Source organism: Dama dama, chromosome 20 (assembly GCF_033118175.1).
Source record: "Dama dama isolate Ldn47 chromosome 20, ASM3311817v1, whole genome shotgun sequence".
NCBI lineage: Eukaryota > Metazoa > Chordata > Mammalia > Artiodactyla > Cervidae > Dama > Dama dama.
Window position 1 is genome coordinate 43,138,404 of NC_083700.1, and position 25,838 is coordinate 43,164,241.

General features: G+C 40.1%; 2 protein-coding genes across 4 annotated transcripts in view; one reads left to right on the forward strand and one right to left on the reverse strand.

Moving 5' to 3' along the window:
- RTCA (RNA 3'-terminal phosphate cyclase) overlaps positions 1–12,039 on the reverse strand; it is a 28,272-nt gene extending 16,233 nt beyond the window's left edge. Inside the window, exons 1-5 of one of the 3 annotated variants that reach the window (XM_061121291.1) lie at positions 11,779–12,039; positions 11,583–11,683; positions 9,771–9,914; positions 5,218–5,341; positions 2,155–2,213 (exon numbers count right to left, since the gene is read on the reverse strand). In XM_061121291.1, the coding sequence (XP_060977274.1) occupies positions 2,155–2,213; positions 5,218–5,341; positions 9,771–9,914; positions 11,583–11,683; positions 11,779–11,823 (473 nt within the window). In that variant the 5' untranslated portion in view covers positions 11,824–12,039. Of the gene's footprint in view, positions 1–2,154; positions 2,214–5,217; positions 5,342–9,770; positions 9,930–11,582; positions 11,684–11,778 lie in introns of those variants that run through there. The other 2 variants (XM_061121292.1, XM_061121293.1) reach the window with 2 other exon arrangements.
- Positions 12,040–16,573: 4,534 nt separating this feature from the next.
- DBT (dihydrolipoamide branched chain transacylase E2) overlaps positions 16,574–25,838 on the forward strand; it is a 36,560-nt gene continuing 27,295 nt past the window's right edge. Inside the window, exons 1-2 of the mRNA XM_061121294.1 lie at positions 16,574–16,637; positions 22,388–22,511. Coding sequence (XP_060977277.1) covers positions 16,587–16,637; positions 22,388–22,511 — 175 coding nt within the window. The 5' untranslated portion in view covers positions 16,574–16,586. The remainder of the gene's footprint in view (positions 16,638–22,387; positions 22,512–25,838) is intronic.

The window sequence follows — 25,838 nt, forward strand, 5'->3', positions numbered from 1 at the left end:
TGTCCCAGGCAAGAAAGACTCAAGTTCATGTGACTATTTAACCGATTATTGACCAGAGATATGTTAATCCATCTTTTGTTACCTGAACAGTATTGACCAGAGGCGTATCAATTCATTTTAGAGGTGATACAATTAACATCACTGTGTGAAGCTAGCTTAAAATTGATGAAGGGTTCATTATACAACTTATGATGGTTGTTATCATTCACATTTTGCTCCATTAAGCTTTTGTTCCTACCCTATGTATATTATAAATGTAAAATTTTTGAAAATGACATATCACGAAATTTTGAGTGAAAAATTTTTTGGTAAATTTTATGCAGATACTTTCTCTGATTGTCCATGTGACATATACACTAGTGTCTCAGAAGAGGATAGTTCCTCAGGATATAGTTCTGATTCAGACAATGTGAATATCAGACAAAAGCCAATAAATAATCTTAGTGATTCATTCTGATATAGAAAATGAAAAGGAAACTCATGGTGCTGGAAAATGCTCCCGTGCTCCTACAGAAGAGTGGAGTGAAGATAACATTTCACAAAAACCAGAAGACTTAACAGGTGTGTCAGGTGTAACTACTGAATGTAAGAGCCCACGAAATGCTAGTAAAATAACAAAATTAATTTTTGTCCAGCCAAAATAAAAATTGTCAGCCACGGGTGTTAGGTTTCTACAAAAATCCCCTGGTCAATAATGAGCTAAAATTATTTATTTATTTTATTTGCCACACATCAAGGCTTGAGGGGATCTTAGTTCCTCATCCAGGACTGAACCTGTGCCCTCAGCAGTTAAAGTGCAGAGTCCTAACCACTGGACTGCCAGAAAATTCCCCATTTAAATTTAATAAAATTTAAAACTCAGCTCCCCACTCCAACTAGCCACATTTCAAGTGCTCAACAGTCATATGTAGCAAATGATTATCATCCTGCACAGATAGGGAGCAATTCCCTTAGTGCAGAAAATTCTATTCGGGGACTCCTCTGGTGGTCCAGTGGCTAAGACTCCGTGCTCTCAATGCAGGGGGCTGGGGTTCAGTCCTGGACGGGGAACCAGATCCCACATGCCACACCTGAAAGATCTCACATCCCACAACTAGGACCCGGGACAGCTAAATGAAGAAGAAGGTTCTATTCAACCAGTGCTGTTTTAGAATAAACGCTACTTAATGATAGCAGCTTGTCTATTTTCTTCTTGCTTTATTCCAGTGTCCTAAAACAATGTCTGGCACATTATAGGTGCTCAATAAATATATGATGAATATTTAGTAGCTGAACCATTAATAAAATTTTGACTCACATTATTTACTGTCTTTGTCCAGAAGATGCTAAGAACACACAGATAAGAACGACAACACTCATATCCACAAAGAAGTCCCCATCTGGTAGGATGGGGCTTCACGTGTAACTAGAATACAGGTCATGCGGTGAAGAAGACTAAAACAGAAGTGCAGCTATGAATTCCAACTGAGGCACAGTCACTGACAATTCACACAAGAAATTAAGAGTTTCATTTTCAAGAGATACAGAATTTCCACGTTTTAGAAGGGGAAGAGAAACATGAACAAAGGCATGGGAGTCTGAAGGTACAGAGTATATTTAGGCAGTGGCAGCAATCTGGTAGTTAGAATACATGGTTTGCTGAAAGGAGGGGAGGGAGAATGTAGCTAGAAAGCTAAATTGGAATAAGACTGCAAAACACTTAAATGCCACACCAAGAAATGTGGCCTCGTTCTTCTGTGGCAGAAGGCAAGCCTTATAAGGGAAATAACCTGAATGTCCAGTATGTCTCCTAGGACAAGAATCCCGGGTGCACTGCGGCAGAGAGTCCCGTTTAGGACCCTGCAGCGCCCCGCTCCAGCAGCCGCACACAGCGAGCACTCAGTCTGTGCCGGACACAGGTAACTCCACGCACGGAGGTGCCTCAATGCAGTTACTCCCTCAAAAATACTCTGCCAAAAACAACATCCAACAAGGCATGCAGCTGCCTTCAAGTACCCACACCCCTGCTGCCTGTTGTTTTAAGCCACAAAAGACTATTCTTTCCTACAAAAAATGTATTAAATGCATTACAGAAAGACAGTTCTCCAGGATCTAACTTATCCACTACTTTCAGCACAAGTAGTGGGTCAAAGGGTTAAGAAAGAAGCACCTTACCTCATTTTAATGTCACAATTAAATGTGAAACCAAATCTTTCAACAATTGGCTTGAAAACCTGAAAAATCAATTTATTGTTACCTTAAACACCAGTATTTACTGATTCAACAAGTATATTTAGTAAACAAATGTGCTCTGTACTGAGGTGATAATGAGGCACAGTAGATAAACAGTGATACAAAAATGTGAAGGCTAATTCTATTTTTTAAATAAAATAACTGACATGCAGCTAAAATTAAAAGTTTAACATTTAACTAATAAGGGCTGTGCAAGCCTATCTAATGAGGAAAAAAAAAAACACCAGAACTCAGGATTCTTGATCTTTGGAGTTTTACTCCAGAAGCCATTTCCTAACCTTAATATAACGTACTGTAAGAAATCTGGGGTGCTGAAAAGCATTCCATTCTGTTCTCTCAATTGTTTTTATATAGCTGAAATTTCACTGCATATACAATGTTTTATCCTTTCGCCCTCATTTAACATTATAAATAAAAGCATTTCCCAACATCATAAAATATTCCTCCTAAAAAACATTTGAATGATTACATGGCAATCCAGCATAATTTATCTAACCATTCTCCAAGTTTTCATTATCATATAACTATACATATTATATAACAGTAATTATAGTATATAGCACCCTACTCTAATACCTTTAACATTATCTTTTGCTGCATTTTATATTTAATTAGGGTTATTTCCTTGAAGTGGAATTACTAGGTGAACAGAGATTAATTTTCATTATATATCCCATCAAACTAAATTTTAAAAGACTATAACATCTACTAAAAAGGAAAAAAAAATTAACTAAAAGCTGAGAATATCAAGTGCTGGGCAGAATGAAGAAGAGCTAAAACTCCCCTACAGTGTTGGTGAAAATGCAAAACAATGCAGCCACCTTGGATGCCAAAACAATCTGGCAGTTTCTCATTAAGTCAGACATAATCTCACTGTTACAACTGAGCAAATCCTAACTATATACCCAAGAGAAACAAAAACTCATGTCCAGACAAGAAACTTGTATTTACAGTGACTGTACTCGTAACTGCAAAAAACTGGAAATAGTCCAAATGTCCTTCAACTGATAAATAGATAAACAAACATCCATATAATAGAACACTATTTAGCTTTTACTGCTGATACAAGCAACATGGGTAACTTTCAGATGTATTTTTTAATTTATTTTATTGAAGTAGAGCTGATTTACAACGCTGTGTTAATTCCTATTAAACAGCAGTGATTCAGTTATATGTGTATATATATACACACACATTCTTTTTCATATTCTTTTCCACTATGATGTATCACAGGATATTGGACATAGTTCCCTGTGCTATACAGTAAAATCTTGTTGTTTATCCATTCTACATGTAACAATTAGCATCTGCTAATCCCAAGCTCCCAATCCATCCCTCCTCCACTCTCCTCCCCCTAAACAGATGCTATTATAACTGGAAGAAAAAAGACTGAAAAGACTACATATACAGTATTATTCCTTTATATGACACTCTGAAAAAAGGCAGAACTATGAGACAACAGATCGCTGATTGCCAGGGCCAGAGGGGGTGGGACTGATAGAAAGAGGGATAAGGGAATTTTTTACAGTAATTCTTTATCATCATTGTGGTGGCAGGTTCACAACCACACATCAGAAATCAAAGAACCTCACACTACGAAGGGCGAGTTCTAGTATAAATAACTACACCTTAATAAACCTAGGGAAAAATGAGGATGCCACCTTTCCCTCCCCCAAGTTATATAAGCTTGCCAACACTGAATTTTACTTTCTAAAAATTCATAATCAGAATATGGTAGTTATTTTTAAAAAAATTTTTTTATTGTGGTAAGAACATTTAACCTGAGATCTTACTCTCTCAACATATTTTTAAGAGTACAATATAATACTGTTGACAAAACTTACAATGTGTACAACAGATCTCTAAAGTGTATTCACCTTACTTAACTAAAAATTTATCCACGTTGATTATTAACTCCCCAGTTTCCCTCTTCCACTAGCAACCATTCCATTCTTTGAGTCCATAATTTCTTTTGATATTTTATATAAGTGGAACCATGTTATTACTGTCTGTATCTGACTGGCTCATTTCACATAGCACAACATCCTCAAGGTTCTACTGTGCTGTCACATAATCTAGAATTTCTTTTTTAATGCTAAATAGTCATCCATTGTACATATATAACACATTTTTTTTTTTAGTTCTAATAATACTTTATTTACAAGGACAAGTAGTGGGCCAGACAGACAGGCAGATAAATAGGGATAAAGCTATATACATGGATATATAAAAATAGTAAATTTATAGATAGGAAATCTGTTGAAGAAAATTTAAAGAAATAAACTATTAACAGTGGCTATTACCTTCAGAGACTATCTTACAGTGTGCATAAACTACTTCTTTAAAGAAATTTTTCTAATATGTTTTCTGTATACCTCATTTTTTATGTTCTTTCATCTGTCAATGGACATTTAGGTCGTTTCCACGTCTTGGCTTTTATGAATAGTGTCGCAATGAATAAGGGAATGTTAATATCTCTTGGAGATCCTGATTTCAACTCTTTTGGATAATATCTAGTGGGACTGCTGGATTATACAGCAGTTTTCTAATATTTTGAGGAACCTCCATGCTGTTTTCCATGATGGCTGCACCATTTTGTATTCCCATCAACAGTGTGCAAAGGTTCCAATTTCTTCATATCCTCACCAATCCTGTCAAACATGGCATTTGATTCTTATTTTGAGTTTTTCTTCCAAATCATAACCCATGTATTCAGAAAATAACTTATATGATAAGTAATATATGGTATATGCATTATAAACAATCTAATGTACATGAGGTTTTTAAAGAATTCACTATGAGCACCATTCTAAGGTACAATACACAATCTAAAATAATTATCCTCTCCCACAATAGAACCAGACCCCATTAGGAAATAAAAAGGTATGGACACAAAAACACTCAGGATGTATTTAAACAGAGAATGGAGTTTGAGAAGACTATATGAGATCCTCTAAGTCGGTCGGCAGCAATAAAAGCTCTTACCATGGCTGTGTAGTCAATCTGTGGGGCCATTTCAGCATTAGTGCCACCTTTCAAACGGAGTTCTGACGGACAAGCAGCAAAGAGAACACAGGGCATTGAGACCTGCATCAAGAGGCACACACTCCTAAGGAGAAGGCAGAACAGGCTTAGCTGCGTTTTCATTTTAAAGCCTCAGGAAAGAGACATTACTACATATCACCACCAGCTAAAGCACAGACAACTGACAGGCCCTCAACTTTAAAGTTAAAAAACACTTCCACTGACTGAATGGTAACATCCTAAACCTTAAAGAAAGCTTGGTATTTCACAATAGAAGGGACTGGCCTTAATAAACAAATCTGGGTTTGAATCCAATACTAAATACATGAGCTATATGACCTTTGTTGTCATTTAGTTGCTAAGACATGTCTGACTCTTTTGCAACTCCATGGACTGTTAGCCCAGCAGGTTCTTCTGTCCATGGGATTTCCCAGGCAAGAATACTGGAGCGAGTTGCCAGTTCCTTCTCCCAGGGATCTTTCCCTCCCAGGGACTGGTCCTGCGTCTCCTGCATTGCAGGTGGATTCTTTACTGAGCCACTAGGGAAGCGCCCTGTGTGATCGTAGGTTAAGTTCTAATACTTTTGTCTATATTACAAAGAAGTTAAAAAGAATTAAAAATAAAAGCATCTTTACAATGTTTTTATAAAAGGATTCTTAAAAGTAACCCTTTATGAAACTGCATTCAAAACTGTCAAGGTCTGCAAATATTCTAATGACTGTACCCGAGTCTCCACCATGCACAAAGCATCATTCCATATATTAAGACAGAGTTCCTACCATCATGGCATTTGTGATAAGACAGAGTAATATTTTACAAGGACTGACAGCCAAATATTTCACATTGAAAAAACTTTTCAGGAGATAATCCTTGCTACAACTCAACCCTGTCTGGTTCTTGAAAGTGAAGTGAAAATCACTCCGTCATGTCCAACTCTTTGGACTGTAGCCCACCAGGCTCTTCTGTCCATGAAATTCTCCAGGCAAGGATACTGGAGTGGATTGCCATTTCCTCCTCCAGGGGATCTTCCCGACCCAAGGATCGAACCCAGGTCTCCCACATAATAGGCAGACTCTTTACCAAATGAACCACCAGGGTAGCTGCTATTTGGTCCTTAAGAGTCAAATAATGTGAGAAATCACAAGAAATAATCATAGAGTATGTAGCATTTTATGAAACAAAACAGTCATATTTCCTAAAAGAGCTGTCATCTCCCTTCTCCAAAGTCAGCAGAAAACAATCCTATTAATTAATCTAGTTAATCCTATTAATTAATGCATAGTTTGAAAGGGAATGCCAACACAGCCTCTACATACCAAAGTGAAGTGAAGTTGCTCAGTCGTGTCTGACTCTTTGCGACCACATGGACTGTAGCCTACCAGGCTCCTGCATCCATGGGATTTTCCAAGCAAGAGTACTGGAATGGGTTGCCACTTCCTTCTCCACTACACACCAAAGGATAGCCTTTATTTAACTGTCCTAGGGGAATGATGCATGGGTACTGAATTATACAGGCTCTATCACTGATATTGTATTCTATTAATTCAGTAAATATTTAACACTGTGTAATGTTAGGCACTGTAAGAGAAAGTGCATACAATATAATCTCTCTTCTTAGGAGTTAAGCCTAGGGGCAAGTGAAAGAGACTTGGAGATGTTCAGTCTACCATAAACCATAGGTTTACAACTGCTGAACTTGTGTTTATATCCTCTGAGAAACCCAATACAGTTAAAGTGTTTCTCTTCCACCCAATAAAATCAGAGTCTAAGAAGAGTAAAGCAAACCTTCATTTTAAAAAAGTATGGAATTGCAAGGGATTCCCAGGTGGCTTAGTGGTAAGGAATCTGCCTGCCAATGCAGAAGACACAGGTTTAATCTCTAGGTAGGGAAGACCCCCTGGAGGAGGAAATGGCAACCCACTCTAGTATTCTTGCCTGGAGCATCCTATGGACAGAGGAGCCCGGTGGGCTATAGTCCACAGGTTTGCAAAGAGTCGGACATGACTGAGTGACTAAGCACACACAGACAAGGAACTGCAAAGACAAAGGTAGATATTTGAGAAAACACAGTACTATAATCACAATTAGGGATGAAAATGCTATAATTCACTTAAGATGCATTTTGTTGCTAGGAATAAGCTTGTTTTAGTCTATTAAATGAAATTGGATTATCAATTTTAAACTTATTTCTCATACATTCTAGTGGATTAGAAGCCAGAAAGTCTAGATTCTAATTCTAGTTCTGACCCTGACTCTATGACCTCTGAGTCTTTATTTTCTCATTCACAAAGTAAAGGAAGGGTTGGAATACAGGGTTTCTATCTTCTTCCCTACAGCTTCAAAATTCTATGATTCTGTGTTAGTTAATTTTTAGATAGTTGGTTAACCATAACTTTCCCCTCTTTTTGTACAAGAGAATGCCTGAAATAAGAAAGATACTTCAGTTCAGCCGCTCAGTTGTGTCCAACTGGTAGCGACCCCATGGACTGCAGCACGCCAGGCCTCCCTGTCCCTCACCAACTCCTGGAGTTTACCCAAACTCATGTCCAGTAAGTCAATGATGCCATCCAACCATCTCATCCTCTGTCATCCCCTTCTCCTCCTGCCTTCAATCTTTCCCAGCATCAGGGTCTTTTCAAATGAGTCAGCTATTCGCATCAGATGGGCAAACTATTGGAGTTTCAACTTCAACATCAGTCCTTCCAATGAATATTCAGGACTGATCTACTTTAGGACGGACTGGTTGGATCTCTTTGCAGTCCACGGGACTCTCAACAGTCTTCTCCAACACCACAGTTCAAAAGCATCAATTCTTCGGTGCTCAGCTTTCTTCACAGTCCAACTCTCACATCCAAACACGACTACTGGAAAAACCATAGCTTTGACTAGATGGACCTTTGTTGGCAAAGTAATGTCTCTGCTTTTTAATATGCTGTCTAGGTTAGTCATAACTTTCCTGCCAAGGAGTAACCGTCTTTTAATTTTCATGGCTGCAGTCACCATCTGCAGTGATTTTGAAGCTCCCAAAAATAAAGATACTTCAAAATGCTTTAATCCCCTTAAGAAAGTTATCATTTGGCAAACTTCACCTGAGGCCTATGAGAGGCCTTTTTTAACATAAATCTATTCACATCATAACTGAAATCTCAATTGTCACTAAACATTTCCTTAAGCTAAAAAAATCATAATCTATTGAAACAGTCATTACTGAAACAAACTGGCATCATGTTTACTATAGTATTCCTTATTTTATCAAATTTCCTAGTAAATGTATAAGATTTTGGTAAAAAGATGCTGCTTACAACAGCCATCAGCCAATAACACAGAAAACACAAAAACTGCTCTCTCTGTTTTATCAATAAAAAGAGAGATTCTTGGAAAAGGATAAAGGCTTAACTTAATTGTTAAATATCCATTTTTCAATGAGGATAAAAAGAAGATCATATACAAAAATTTCTATATATAGTTGCACAAGTCTCTATTAAAAGAGGACAAAAACACCTAGACTAAAAGTAAAATATGGTTCATAATTAGCTGCAAGTCAAGAACTAAACTAGATCACAAAGACTACTTATCACTACAAAGCACGGAACTACAGCTGCTTTCAGATATTCATTTTCTAAGTAACAAAAACTAAAGAAACAAATATGCTATCTACACATGAGAGAAGATGTATAGATGGGGAAACAGTGACAGACTTCATTTTCTTGGGCTCCAGAATCACTGTGGATGGTTGACTGCAGCCACAAAGTTGAAAGTCGCTTGCTTCTTGGAAGAAAAGCTATAACCAACCTAGACAGCACATTAAAAAGCAGAGACATCACTTGCCCAACAAAGGTCTGTATAGTCAAAGCTATGGTTTTTCCAGTAGTCATGTATGGACATGAGAGTTGGACTATAAGGAAAGCTGAGCGCCGAAGACTTGATGCTTTTGAACTGTGGTGTTGGAGAAGACTCTTGAGAGTCCTTTTGGACTGCAAGGAGATGAAAGCAGCCAATCCTAAAGGAAATCAACCCTGAATATTCATTGGAAGGACTGATGATATTCTGGCCACCTGATGTGAAGAACTGACTCATTGCAAAAGCCCTGACGCTGGGAAAGATTGAAGGCAGGAGAAGTGAATGACAGAGGATGAGAGGGTTGGATGGCATCACCGACTCGATGGACATGAGTCTGAGTAAACTCTAGGAGTTGGTGATGGACAAGGAAGCCTAGGGTGCTGCCGTCCACGGGGTTGCACAGCGTCAGACACGACTGAGCGACTGATACATGAGAGAAAATTCTGGATAGCTGCAGTAATAGCTACAGTAATAGCCACAATTAATAAGCAATTAGGTATCTGAAACTGTACACAGCATCTTTAACTCTGAAATGTGTTTTATGTCCATTTTAAAAGTGAGGAAACCAAGCTTCACAGAGGTTAAGCAACTTGTCCGAGAAGTGGTAGTACCTATATCTGCATCCGGGTCTAATTCGAAAACCCATAGTCAAATGGAATGGAGGTGACACATACCCTGCTGTCTTGGTATCTGCTGTGTGGACTCCACCTTTGATCTTCTCTGGTGTAAACGTTATTTCTGTTGAGCCGATTTCTGCCCCCTCCAGCTGCCCATCACACAAATCTCGAATCATTTCCAATCCAGATAAATGTTGAGGCCTTCAGGTCATAATACTGCATCAAAACGTGTGCATTCAGACTGCCTATATCCCCACACTTTATGACACATTTATAAAACTGCAATGGCAAGAAAACAGCAAGGTCTAACCGCAGTAAGTGCCAGAGTGTCTTTCTGGCTTTTTAGGTACCTGGACTACCTGCAGGTAGGTATCTTTTTAAAGGTTCCTTCCACATGTTACCTTAACTATAAACACATATGGTGATAATATTGTTGCAAATTAGAAGCATGCAAAAGAGGAAAACTAATAAAACAACCCAAGTGCCATCAGTCTCACTTGCACTTACACTTCACTGAGTAATCTACATATCTGTTATGGGCTGAACTGTGTTCCTCTAAATTTCATATGCTGAAGTACCTCACAATGTGACTGTATTTGGAAATAGGGCCTTTAAAGAGCTGATTAAGTTAAAAGAGGCAGTCAGAGTGAGCCCCAGCCCATTCTCACTGGTGTCTTTCCAAAAAGAGAAGATTAAGACACACCAGGGTGGCATATGTACAGAGGCATGAACACGGGGAAGAGGCTGATTATATTCAAGTCAAGGAGAGAGGCCTGGAACAGAATCTTCCCTTGTGTCCCTCAGAGAAAACCAACCCTACCATCACCTTCATCTTGGACTTTCAGCCTCCAAAACTGCAAAAATCAATTTTCGGTTGTTTAGTCCACATAGTCTGTGGTATTCTGTTATTGCAACCCTAGCAAAGTAATAAAGTACCTAATACAGCCTTAATGAATGAATTTCCCTATTGATGAAATGGGTTACTGCAAACTACTGCCATGACAAAGAAAACTACTGTTCACATATATCAGTAACTGCCTTTTAATAATTTCAACATGGAGTCTGGATAAAAAACTAAGAGACAGCTGATCCATTAGAATGAAATATATACAAAGTACAAGTACAAAGGAATCAGTTTGGCTTCACCATGACTTAAACTAGTGGTATGCCTAGCTTCCAGATGACAGATGAAACACGGTCAACTGTCAACATTTTCTCCTCTTCACAACCGATAATCCTGGTCCTATCCACAGCTTCCTAGAGGTCTGAATGAAAGCCGGAATGACGGCATCTCAGGCTCCTTATAAGACTAAAACGTGTGAACGCAGAGAAAGCCCGGTTTAAAACAGCGGAATTTTTGTTTGGCCACAGAGGCTGTTCTGCCCTGATCTACCTTGCCCGCTGGTACGAGCTTTCCGAGTACTTGTAATGACCCATGAGGTGGGAAACATTTCAAAATATAACTCATCAGGAAACGAGACAACTTTAGCTAAAGAGAAAACACGGACCTATTTCCTGAATTTGCTCCGTGAGGCTTTCAAAAGCACCCAAGCCCGGTTACCGAGACCACAGCACCATCCCCGGGCCGCAAGGTCCTCAATCCTAGGGCGGGGATCTTGGCATCACCATCGAGCTCCAGATTCTCAGCTTCACGTCCTGCCGCCTGCCCCCCAACAATGGCCTGTTCCCCGCCCCCCACCCTCCAGTCCCTCGGCCTATCCCCTCCTCTCCCCCAGTCCCTCCCTAGCCCGGCGCCAGCCCCCCACCCTCTAGTCCCACGGCCTGTCCCCTCTTCACCCCCAGTCCCCAGGCCGGCGCACCCACCCACCCTCTAGTCCCACGACCAGACTCCCCGGCGCCCCGACTTACCTGAGGCCCGGCGTGCTGCGGCCGGCTCGGATCTTCTGCACCCGCAAAGGGAGGCCCAGCAGACAGCTCAGGGCCGTGGACACCCTCAGGATCTGCCCGCCCTGGTGCCGAGAGAGGAGAGAGATTAGACCCGCAAGCTCTCCGCCGCAGCCCGTGCGGCAGCCGCACTCCGCCAGGCCTCGTGCTCGGCACTCACCCCTTCCATGATGCCGCCGTCCACTTCCACCCGCGGCCCCGCCATGGGGAGCGTGCTGGGGCCCGGCCCCCCGCGACGTAGCCTCTGCCCGAACGGGAGAAAGAGGATACGCGGACTCCTGCCCCGCAGCTTCGGAGCCTGAGTCCTCGCTCCGCGCTCGGGGCCGCCGGGCTCTGCGGAAAAGCAGAGGACGCGCCGGCTCGGGGAACGCCCAACTCCGCAGACACGAACCCGGACGCACGGCCCCCAGAAGCCGGGTTCAGGCCCACAACCAGTGCGCGTGCGCGCCGCGCGCCGCTTAAAGAGGCGGCGCCCAGAAAATTCCGACAAATCGGAAGCTCTCCGGCAGAAGGGGTGGTGGCCGGGGAGGTGCCCCGGAGCATCTGAGGAAATCTGTCCCTAGTTAGACTTGCACCCTGAACAGAGGAGAACGCGCAGATTGCAGAAAGCTTCCCTTTCACCTCTAGTCGTCTCCTCCAGTTGTCTCGCAGGCTTGTGCAAATATCTGTGTTTATCACTGTTTTCTCGGGGATCCTGCCGTACCAAAACTGGAGACTCTTAAAACTGAAGAGTAGTAAAGTCCCTGCGATGCACTGACCACCTTGTCTCTGGTCGGGTTTGCCTTCTCTGCAGCCTGGCCCTTGAAATGTGTTTCCCTGGCGCATTGATGATACCCATGAGCCTCTCGTTCTTCACCGGCGTCTGTTTCTGTGCGCCCGCCTGTAGAATATTATCAGCTTTTTTTTCTCCTGTGAGACACCAATTCTTTGGGGATGAGTGGAAAAGGACAGAGTCAGAATCAGTAGTATAATTCTCAAAAAGCCAAAGTTACGCCACGTTGTCGGAGAAAGAGCCAACCTCATGGCTGTTAATGAACAGTGCAACTAACGTAATTCACCAAAGGCCGGGACAGAAAGGACAACCAGCTTCTTGATTCCGCTTGTGGCTCAATTCCTACATTAATTGAGTACCAAATCATGTGCAAGCCTTTCTATGTAAGCAAAGGAGAGTAAGGTATTCTCTGCCCGAAAATATTGGAAGTACATAGGAGAGACCGAGAAGTAAGCAATTATGATTTCAATCTTCTTAATGATAAAATACTGTACCTACCTTACAGTTAAGAGGGAGCAGCAATTAGAATATGACAAATCATACAGATAACAGCCAACATTCATTGAGTACTTGGGCGCTGCATGCTTGCACAAACTGCTAAAATATTTACTGTTTTTACTCTGATTTACAGCTGCACGTGTTAAACAATTTGCTGCAAGGCTACACAGTTGTTAACGAATACTGGGATATGAACCTCTGTGGTTTGATGTGAACATCCTTGTCTCCTAATCCCAATGTTCTATCATTGTTGTAACAGGGAAAGCTCTGGGAATGCATATACTTTACCCAATCTCTGGTACCAAAACCAGACAAAGATGACAGCAAGAAGAAAAAGTATAAGCCAATTTTATTTATAAATTTAGATGCATCCTGATCAATTAAAATATTAACAAATAACTCCAACAATGTTTATAAAATACTGTATATTATGACCAAATTGAGATTATCATTCTAACATTAGAAAAATGTTATGATGATATATCAAAAACCTAAGACCACATTAAAGACGAAGAAAAAGCATTTGAAAAAAATCAAGACCTATTTATGATAAAACAAAATCCAACAAAACTAGAAATGAATGTAAACTCCCTTAACCTAATTAAGGATATCTGGAAAACCCTACAGAAAATTTCTTTCTTAATAACAGTAAATAATAGTAAAGTGTAAGACACCTATTCAAGTTAAAACAAGATAAGAATGTCCACAATTATGGCTTTTTAAGCCATAATTTCAAAGATGATGGGAGTCTAACCAGGCTCTACAAGAAAGAAATGAAAGACGCAAGACTGAACAGACAAAAACAGCACCATCATCATTCTTAGATGATATTATTACCTACAAATAAAACCCTGAAGAATCTTTAGCTATATTATTGAAAATATAGTTTATAAAATTCCATCAAATGCCCACCAGGACTTTTTAAAAGAGCCTGACAAGCCAAGTCTAAAGTTTCTATGAAAGTACAAAAGGGCAAGAATAACTTAAAAAGACTGAGGTGAAGGGTACTTGTCCTCTCAAAACCCAGAATTTCTATAAAGGGAAAGTCAGAGGGAAAAGGTAGTATAGGGACTCTAGGAAGAAAAATAATTCAGTTCAAAGGCACAGCTACTTAATCTTTTTATACAAACACATGCATGGAGTATTATGAAACATATTATTAGTGTCTATAAAATGTTTTGTTAGCCAGTCAGTTCAGTGCAGTCACTCAGTCGTGTCTAACTCTTTGTGACCCCATAGACTGCAGCACGCCAGGCTTCCCTGTCCATCACCAACGTCCAAAGCTTGCTCAAACTTATGTCCATCGAGTCAGTGATGCCATCCAACCATCTCATCCTCTGTCATCCCCTTCTCCTCCTGCCTTCAATCTTTCCAATCATAGGGTCTTTTCCAATGAGTCAGTTCTTCGCATCAGGTGGCCAAAGTATCGGAGCTTCAGCTGCAGCAGCAGTCCTTCCAATGAATATTCAGAACTGATTTCCTTTTGGATGGACTGGTTGGGACCTCCTTACAGTCCAAGGGACTCTCAAGAGTCTTCTCCAACACCACAGTTCATAAGCATCAATTCTTTGGCACTTAGTTTTTTTTATGGTCCAACTCTCCCATCCATACATGACTACTGCAAAAATCATAGGTTTGACTAGATGGACCTTTGTTGGCAAAATAATGTCTCTTCTTTTTAATATGCTGTCCATGTGGTCATAGCTTTTCTTCCAAGGAGCAAGTGTCTTTTAATTTCATGGCTGCAGTCATCATCTGCAGTGATTTTGGATGCCCCCCCCCCCCAACAATATAAAGTCACTTGGTCCTTGGAAGAAAAGCTATGACCAACCTAGACAGCATATTAAAAAGCAGAGACATTACTTTGCCAACAAAGGTCCATCTAGTCAAAGCTATGGTTTTTCCAGTAGTCATGTATGGATATAAGAGTTGAACTAAAAAAAAGCTGAGCACAGAAGAATTGATACTTTTGAACTGTGGTGTTGGAGAAGACTCTTGAGAGTCCCTTGGACTGCAAGGAGGTCCAACCAGTCAATCCTAAAGGAAATTAGTCCTGAATATTCATTGGAAAGACTGATGATGAAGCTGAAACTCCAGTACTTTAGCCACCTTATAGGAAGTATGTTTGGATGGCATCACCGACAGGATGGACAGGAGTTTGAGTAAGCTTCGGGAGTTGGTGATAGACAGGGAAGCCTGGAGTGCTGTAGTCCATGGGGTTGCAAAGAGTTGGACATGAGTGAGCGACTGAACTGAACTGAAAAAGTCTCTCACTGTTTTCACTGTTTCCCCATCTATTTGCCATGAAGTGATGGGACCAGATGGCATGATCTTAGTTTTCTGAATATTGAGTTTTAAGCCAACTTTTTCACTCTCCTCTTTCACTTTCATCAAGAGGCTCTTTAGTTTTATTAGGGGAAAAGCTAAAACAAAAAAATCAAAGTTTCTGACTATCCCAGATTTTCTAATAAAGGTAATGATTTAGATTTATTGCTTACAGTTGTGTGTGTGTAAGAACTATACTGAAAGACTCATAAGGCAAAATTGAAAGTGTGAGTTTGAGTAATATAGATAGCGAATTTGTGAAGTACCCAAGATTTTGTTTTACAGCCATTAATCTTCAGTGTTGAGATTTACAATTTTGTCTTTGTTGTGGTTTTTTTCTCTGTAATGCTGTAAACATCTATACAGATTTTCTTTCCCATGTAAGAGGAAGAAAAGACAAATATCATCCTGGACATTTCTAGAAACTGATTTCCTAGTTGCTGTGAAAAGGACTGACCATTAAAGATCTGATCTTGTCTTTACTGTTTCCACTGACCTCAATTTGACATTTCTACCAGAGGAAAATAATTCAAGGTAGTATGCCCGTGACATATATTGCATAAACTGGGCAGCTATATCTGACAAATACCCTAAGAAGGAAAGCTAATGTTGGTGACGTTTATCTTCGATATAGTAACCTTGTTCACCTTCCATTAAAAAAAAAAAAAAAGCCACTTTCGGTAACCAAGAACACAATGCCAGTAAGAAAAATGCCAGTTATTAGGAAGTATTCTGGTATAGACTTGATTCAACTTGCTTCCCCGGTAGCTCAGTCGGTAAAGAGCCTGCCTGCAGTGCAGGAGACCTGTGTTCTATCCTAGGTAGGGAAGATGCCCTGGGAAAGGAAATAGCAAACCACTCCAGTGTCCTTGCCTGGAAAATCCCATCGATAGAGGAGCCTGGTGGGCTGCAGTCCATTGGGATCGCAAAGAGTCGGGCCCGACTGAACGACTAACACTTCCTTCTACAGAATCTGTATAGAAATGTCCCGTTTTCTGTAATCAAGCGGTTACAATACGAGCTGAAGGAAGGTTTGTTTCCTACTTAACTCTTCCGATCTTTCTCCTTCCTTTATGTTTCCTTAACACACACTCTATCTCCCCGACTTGGGCTGAAAAGATGATCGTCGTGGGTGGATAAGGACTTGCACAGCAGTGCCCCAGCCAACTTTCCCTGAAAGTAGATCTGGGACGGCCCGCCCCCCACCGCGCTCCCCTCCCCGTCCGCAGGGCCCGCCCCCGCCCTGGGCGTGCGCTCAGCCCCGCCCCGCTCCCTGGTTGGCTGTCAGGTGGGGGCGCGCCTCCCCGCCCCCCGTCCGTCCCCCGCCGAGGCAGCTCCTCCAACCTCTGAGCCCTTGTCATTTCCGGAGTAAGATGGCTGCAGCGCGTGTGCTGAGGACCTGGAGCCGGACTGCGGGGCAGCTGGTAAGCAGGTTGGGCCGATCTGGGGTCGGGATGGAGTGGTTTATTCGGAGTTGCCTGGGAGAGATGATTTGGTTTTTCCTCCAAGTGCCTCGCGTACAGGGCTCGCGTGATGGGGAGGAAGAGGGATGTATGCAAAACGAAGGGCAGCGACGGTGGCTAACCAACCTGTTTGGAAACCCATGCTCTCGATCTATACCAGGGTGCCCATCTGTCGTGACTCGTCCTCCTTGCCGCTTCATCTGCGCCCCAAAGCCCAGCTGGTCTTTCGCCCGATAGCTTTTCGTTGAGCACCATCTGGGTAGCGGGCATTGTGTTTGGCACTGGGGATACATTGTGTTTGGCACTGGGGATATATATACTATATATATACTATATCCGTCAAACATTTATTGAGCACGACTTTGTTCCAGAACTGATAATACGACCCCTCTCCTCGATGAATTTACAATCTAGAGGAAGATACTGGGTAAGAAAAGCAGAACGCCATAGGTCCTTGCCTCCGGGCATCTGGGAGGCTCCTTTCCTTCTTTGGACTTAGACTTGTCTCCCACATTTGCACCAGTATCTTTCCAACCTTTTAAATCATCAGAGCTACGACCCACCAACATTTCCCCTTCATTTCTCCCCTTTCATACAGCCTTTTAGCACCAAACAATTAACATCCCAATAATCGTAGTGTTTCATCCTATTTGCCTAGCGTTTTTGTTTTTATTTCTTCCTGGGTCCTCTGTTCCGGATTTTCCTACAGCGTTTGATCCCTGATCTTACAAAAACCTTTCAAAAGCCTGCTCTATACCAGGTACCAGGAATTGGAGATGGAAATATGTATAAGAAAGACACTGATCTCTGCCCTCTCGGTTTAATTACAGCTTTGTGGTGGGGCACAGGGGAGAGAGAGATAGACATTAAACAAATAATTACAGCACTGCGTGAAACGATGGCGCAAGTACATAGAACTACAGGAACACATAGAAGGGGTCTTGGGGGTCAACGAGTTTCCCAATGGATAGTGTATAATTTGAGATTTGTGACAACTAATTAGGAGATAAGGCTTCCCAGGTGGCACCGTGTTTTAACAAATCCTCCTGCCAATACAGGAGACTTTGAAGGTTCGGTCCCTGGGTGGTGAAGATCCCCTGGAGGAGGAAAATGGCAACCCACTCCAGCATTCTTGCCTGGAGAATCCCATGGACAGAGGGGCCTGGCAGGCTCCAGTCCATGTCGTTGCAAAGGGCTGGATGTGAATGAGCACAGACACAAGAAGGAGGTAACCGGGAGAAGTAAGTTCTCTGCAGCATCTCACTAGATTCTCTTTGGAAAGTTCTTCATCCTGGGCTTCTGTGACAGCAGCTTCCCAATATTCTTCCTACATCTCTGAACACTTCATCCCAATCTTCTCCGCTTTCCCTGATCAACTTTTAATCACTGGTGTTTCTCAGGATCGTGACTTTGGTCATCTGTGTACTTCTTGCACTTCCTGGGTTACCTCATCCACTTTGAATTTTAGTTGCCATTTATATGCTGATGATTCCCCAGTCTTCCAGCCAGCTCTACTGCAGACCCATATATCTTACTGCCCTGAAAATCTCCAAATTTCTTGTATTTTAGGTATTTTTCAGCTATAGGTAATATACCCAACCAGTAAATGGGAAATTATCTGTGTATACAAAGCATCTGAAAGTTAGATGGCAGCTGGGATTGATTAAGTGGCTCATCATTATCAGGGCGTTACAACTTTGTATTCAGGGCAGGAAGGAGGAAGGGGTGGTACCAGCTAGATTCATTGGTTAGTGATATAACTTGGCCACTGCTACCCCAGGAGAGTTTGGAAGGGCTAGCCTTTAGCTGTTTCACAGTGATTGCTATAATGCCTATAAGATACATCAGACTCTAGACTCCAGAACTAAGCCCTCAAACCTGTTTCTTCTAGCCTAGAAGTCTCTCAAAAATCTAGCCATTGTTCTACACCTTGTCGCCAGCTGCAGGTATCCTGGACCTTCCTCAATTGGACTTTCTGCCTCTAATGTTTTACTTCTCCTACCTATTCTCCGTAGCATGGCCAGAATCATTTTATAAAGTAGGATATAAATTTGAGAGTGTCATTTCCTTGCTTAAAACTGCTCTCAGCAAAGTGTTCAGAATTCAAGTGACTATGAAAGCTATTTATGATCTGAATATTTCCAATCTCCAGGCTTCATTCCTTTCTAAAACCCACTCTTGAAGCGTCACCCTTAGCTCATAGTAAGCTATGCTAGAATATTGAACAATTTCAGTTAATTAAGCACACTGTTCTCCCTTCCTCTCTGTCCCCCAGACCTTTGCACATGTATTTCCTGTTTTAAAGACTCTTGCCTTACTTCCCTATAGCCTTCTCGGCAACACATTTTACTCCTTGGCTGACTCCTACTCATCCCTTAGGTCTTACCTCACTTTCTCCAGGTTAAGTTTTCTCCTTTGTGTTTTCTTAACACTACTTCTCCCATTATGACACTGTTGTAATCACCGGTAGTCCTGTTTTTATCTTTCACAGTATGGGCTACACATTCCATAAGGGAAGGAATCACAGCAATTTTGTTCTCTGATCCTAAGTGATTGACACATAGTAGGTACTCGGTGAACCTTTGTTGACTGCTTATTAAAAAGTCTGTTTTTTTCCATGTGTTATTAAAAAAAATCATAAGCAGCAAGAGTTTTTTTATCACCTACAGTAAATTATTAAGAAAGCCTTATTATATTATGTTTATATTTTCCTATGGCATCATGCATTTGACTCTTGATTACTTATCCTATCATCCTGAATTTATCTATTTTGTCTGTCTTCCTGCAGTAAAGTGTAAACAATTTTAATTCAGAGACTATTCTATTTCTTATTTAGCTTTGAATTCATGAGTGAAGAATAATCCTGTCTTTACAGTGTGCTCAACAACTGCCTGATGAATTACTACTAATTTATTTCCTTATTATGGGAGTCTGCTAAATCCTCTTTTCATTACTCTTTATTTTTTGGTGTGTTGCTTGTAGGAAAAAAGTCTTTCCTATTTGAAATTTTTTTTCTCTTTCTCCCTTCCTTTTTATCCTTTTAGTCAGCAGCTTCACTAATGTGTTTTAGCCTTCTCTTAATAGACATCCAATTGCTAGTAATCATTTTGCATTTATGTTGCTTTCTTTCTTTTTCCACTCATCATCTCAGCCAGGAGCCTGTGGTTTCATGTCTCAAATACAATAATAGTTTCTTAGGCATTTCTCTTTAGGCATTGTTGTTAGTATTGTTTAGTCACGAAGACTCTTTTACAACCCCATGTACTGTGGCTCACCATGCTCCTCTGTCCATGGGATTTCCCAGGCAAGAATTCTAGAGTGGGTTGCCATTTCCTTCTCCAGAGGATCTTCCCAGCCCAGGGATCAAACCCACATTTTCTGCACTGGCAGGTGGATTCTGTACTACTGAGCCAACAGAGAAGCCCCTCCAGGCTTTACTGTTATTATCTAATAAATACATATACACATACATACTCACAATAACCCATAATGTATGATTTCAAACTCCTTGACCTGACATTTCCAGTCATCAACAATTTGGTCCTTGAGCTCCTTCCTCTGCTCCATTTGATAAATTTGATCAAGCCATATTATACAACTCTGCATTTAAAAAAGGACAAAATTGAATAGACATATTTCCAAAGAAGAAATGTAGATGGTCAACAAGCACATGAAAAGATGCTCAACATCGCTAATCATCAGGGAAATGCAAAGTAAAACCACATTGGGATATCATATCACCTCACACCTGTCAAAATGGCTATCATCAAAGAGAACACAAAAAACAAATGTTGGCAAGGATGTGGAGAAAAGGGAACCCTCATACACTGTTGGTATGAATGTAAATTGGTGCAGCCACTGTGGAAAACAGTAGGGAAGTTTGTCAAAAAAACTGAAAATAGAACTACCGTATTACCCAGCAGTGCCACTCCTGGGTACATATCTGAAAAAAGAAAACACTAATTTGAAAATGTACATATACTGTAATGTTCAAAGCAACATTTTTATAATTTCTAAGATATGGAAGCAACCTAAGTGTCTGTCCACAGATGAATGGTTCGAGAAGATATGAGATACTACTCAGCTATAGAAAAGAATGAAAATTTTGCCATTTGCAACAACATGGATGGACTTGAAAAGCATTATGCTAAGTGAAATAAGTCAGAGAAGAAAAGGTACTATATGATATTGCTTATGTATAGAATCTAAAAAATATGATAAACTAGTGAATAGGACAAAAAAGAAGGAGACTTGAAGATACAGAGAACAAGGTAGTGGTTTCCAGTGGGAGGGAGGGCAACATAGGGTAGGGGTATGGAAAATATGAGATGGGTTCAAGGATGTATTGTACAAAGTGGGAATATAGCCAAAACTTTGTAATAATTTTAAACAAACTGTAATATTTTAAGATTGTATAAAAATGTTAAAAAAGTGTGATGTAGTTAATCAGGGATTTCCTGGGCAAGAATACTGGAGTGCACTGCCATAACATTTCATATCATTGAAATGTTAACTTTCAAAAAATATTATACTTTTTACACACTTAGATTATATATATCAAATATATATATGATTTATCAAATGAGATACATTCAGCCCGACTTTGGTTTTTTTCTGTAACATTGTATTATATTAAGATTTTATATAAAATAGTTAAATTTAATCTATGAATTACAATAAAAAAACCTTTGGGTGCAATACTACATGTGTTTTTCAGTGTATTTAGATGCTGGCAGTCGCTTTTAACTTTTTTATTTTATGTTGGAGTATAGTTGATGAACGATGCTGTGTTAGTTTCAGGTGCACAACAAAGTGAATCAGTTATACATATACATGTATATATTTTTCAAAGTCTTTTCCCATTTAGGTTGTTACATAATATTGAGCAGAGTCTTCTGTGCTATACTGTAGATCCTTGGTGGTTATTGATTTTAAATTTAGCAGTGTGTACATGTCAATCCCAGACCCCATCTGTCCCTATCCCCACACTGACCCCTCCTCCCGTAACCATAAATTCATTTTCTAAGTCTGGGAATCAGTTTCTGTTCTGTAAATAGGCACATTTGTATCTTTTTTTATTTTTTAAGATTCTGCAGATAAGTGGTATCATACAATATTTGTCTTTCTCTGCCTGACAGACTTCACTCATTATGACAGTCTCTGGGTCCACCCATCTTGCTACAAATGGCATTGTTTCATTTGTTTTAATGGCTGAGTAATATTCCATTACATATATGTACCACATCTTTATCCATTCATCTGCTGATAGATATTTAGGTTGCTTCCATGTCTTGGCTGTTGTAAACAGTAGCAGTCACTTTTTATTTCAGGAAGTCTTTAATGACTCAGATATATTTACACTGATGTGTTTATAAAGAATACACTGTTAAAATTTTTTTACTTTCATAGGGAATTTTAGTCAAGGGTAATAAGCATATGGGCAAATCAGACTCTAAGGATATAATTGTAACAAACGAGCAACAACATATTCTGTGTGCTAGGGTTCAAATTCCTTTGGTTTCTTGGCCAGAAATACTTGTAAACTCATCACTGATGCCAAGTATTCTGATTTCAACCTAGATTATTTCATATTGTTTGCATTGTGATAATGATTGTTCTACTTTTAGAGTAAACTTGAAATTCAGTTTATATTTAGAGACAAGCCATTAAGATCATTTATAAAAGCTCTTTATTTGTTTTCTAATCTCTAGATTTGTGTCCGCTACTTTCAAACATGTGGTAACGTTCATGTTTTGAAGCCAAAATATGTGTATTTCCTTGGTTATCCTCCATTCAAGTACAGTCATCCACATCAGTGGCTAAGAACAACTGCTGGTAAGTATGATCTCAAAATAGCCTATACAAAATAATGTTTTGTATATTTATTCAGTAATTGAAGACTTATCACAGTAAAAGAGTTGACCTTTTACTTTTAGTCTGGCCCTCTTTGCTCTCCACGTATCTATGCAATTCTCCTTTTTTTTTTGCGCCCCCACCTCCCATCCTCCTTTCACGTACTTTCCCTTAATACTGTGTCTCTATAATGCTGTGAATGCATTCTCTGTGTTTAACATCTAAATGCTCTCTTGTTCTTTATCATATGACTTACCTAAATGCAATAGTCAGCACTGATATGACTCAAGTTGTTGATTTAGTGGACTGTGTCCTTCAAATCACTGTATTATTATTTTTGTTCTGTGAGGCACTCAATCTGTCATGTTATGATAGTGTGATGAAAGCAATGTGAGGTGCTCGTCAAGAGAAAGTTCTCTGGCTTCCACCACTTAATTACCTTTCTCCAGCTTTTTCTACACTTGCAAAGAACTAGAGATTTAAAGTATTAGATAAGGCAAAAGGAGAAAAAAAACACATTTTTTTTCTGCTGTTCTATTCAGAGTTTTATTTAGAACCCTTGTGACCCTAGGCTTTTGTTGCATCATTAAGCTTTTGACAGATACTTTGGTGCCTTAGTCTGTGCTGGTGATGGGGGAAAAAAGGGGATTTCAGCTGAATCTAACCCCTGAGATAAATTAGTCCTCCTATTCCTTGTGTATGTCATCTTCCACAACACCTGAAAATATGTAAACCATGTCTTCACCATTAAGAAAAAGATTTCTGTTTTTAAAAGTTGATCTTTTCTCTTCTCAGAGAAAATAAAGATCATTACTTTTCAAGCAGAAACTCCAATTCCTGTTCTGGTCTCTAGACACTTACAAGCTTTGGGTTTATTTATTTATTTAAAAATAAAATGTATTTATTCAAATAAATTCAAATAATTTATTTGAATAAATAATAAACTTAAATTTATTCAAATAATTTATTTATTCAAATTTATTCAAAATAAATTTGATTTATTTTTAACACCAAAAGCATTTTGTATTGGGGATATAGCCAATTAACAATGTTGTGATAGTTTTGGGTAAACAGTGAGGGGACCCAGGCTTTGGATTCTTTGGTCTACCAGGTGCTAGTTGTGTGACCATAAGCAAGTTACTTAATTTGTCGGTTTAATCATCTGGAAACAGAGTAATCATAGTATTATACAACTTTGTATTTTTGTGAGAGTACAGCCATTCAACACTGATAACTGATCACCTACTGTGTGCCAAGGGCATTGCTGTACATACTTAGCATATATCCTCTTCCTACTATTCCCTAACTCAGTAAATAATTAAGCTAGAAACCTGGAGCCATCCTGATTCTTGTCTCACATCGAGTTGATTACCAAGATCCAGTAATATTACATCTTATGTATTTTTTAAGCCTGTCTTCTCCTTTTCAGACAGCTTTGAAAATATATAAATATGTTCAATTCTATACTTCAGTTTCTTATCTACAATAACCTCCTGTTTTCTCTGCACCCCTTCCCAACCTTTTCTATCACACCCCTGCCAGAGATATTTTTCTCTGAAATTATAGATACAAAGTTACAGATGTGAAATTGTAGATGGGACTCCCTATCAGCTAATTATTGCTAAATAATAACCTTCCCGACAACTTAGTGGCCTACAGGAACAATGATTTATTGTTCCTTAGCACTCTAGGGGTTGGTTGGGTGCGCGCGGTTCCTCTGCTGGTTTCACCTGGGCTCACTAGTGTGACTAGATTCGGCTACAAGGTCTTCTGGGTTAGAAGGTCCAAGGTGGTCTTATTCATATGTCTGACAATTGGTGTTGTGTTTTGGCTGGGGCATCTCTTTTTTCTCCTGCACTTAGCATCTCTCATCCTCCAGTAACCTAGAACAGCTTCCTTATATGCGGATTTCAAGACACATTCCAAGAGGAAGAAGGGGGAGTCTGAGAGGTCATAGGGAGGCTTGCAACTTCAGAACTCACACAACTTTACTTCTGCTATATTCTATTGGTCAGAACAAGTCATGGGCCAGCATAGATTTAAGTAGTGGTAAAGTAAACTTTACCATTTTGGGGAACAGCTTCAAAAGAATTTAAGACTATATTTATTTGCCACTGATTCCTGATTACCTGGGCTTTCCTGATAGCTCAGTTGGTAAAGAATCCACCTGCAATGCAGGAGACCCTGGTTTGATTCCTGGGTTGGGAAGATCCTTTGGAGAAGGGATAGGCTACCCACTCCAGTATTCTTGGGCTTCGCTTGTGGCTCAGCTGATAAAGAATGTGCCCTCATTGCGGGACACCTGGGTTCAATCCCTGGATTGGGAAGATGCCCTGGAGAAGGGAAAGGCTACCACTCCAGTATTCTGGCCTGGAGAATTCCATGGACTGTATAGTCCATGGGATTGCAAAGAGTTGGACACGACTGAGTGACTTGCATTTTCACTTTCCTGATTGCTCCTAGGATAAATTCCAAACACCTCACCTCATCATAGCACACAAAGTCTTAAGCCTGCGCTGATTTCTTGCCACATATCCAATCATCAGATGTATAGAAGTGTTTGTCATTCCCTGACTATGCTATATTATGATATTTCCATGCCCTTGCACAAGCTGTTCCTTGCATAATATTGCTTTTTGTAGAGGTGCCATAGGATAATTACTTGTCATTTTTTGGTTACTTCAGTTAGCTTCCAGTTCTTTAGTACAACTCCATGATAACTATTCCTGAGCAGAAATCTTTGTGTACCTCTCTATTTATTCAGGGAAAAAAAATCTTAGAAGTAGAATTACTTATGGAATCAAAGATACAGAGTTTTTTTTTTTCCAAGGTTTTTGATACTTAATGCCAAAACTATTTTTCAAAAGGGTTCCCATTTATACTGTGAGCAGCAGGCTGTGAGAGAGCACACTTACTGGAGTGGAAACAAAAGACTGTTCTTATCAAAATATATTTTGTATTTCTTAAGTACTAATCTCATATTTCTTAAAGAAAAGTTTCCTACCTTACCTTGTGTTTTACCAGCAACTTTGTTTAATAGTATTCTAATCATTGGAAAGAACCCTGATGCTGGGGAAGATTGAGGGCAGGAGGAGAAGAGGACGACAGAGGACGAGATGGTTGGATGGACTCAATAGACATGAGTTTGAGAAAATTCCAGAAGATAGTGAAGGATAGGGAAGCCTGGCATGCTGCAGTCCATGGGGTCCCAAAGAGTTGGACATGACTGAGCGGCTGAACAAAGAAAAAGAGAGAGGAGCATTCTTCAGTCACTTCAGAGCTATTTGTTAATTTAGAAAAGTGAGAGGA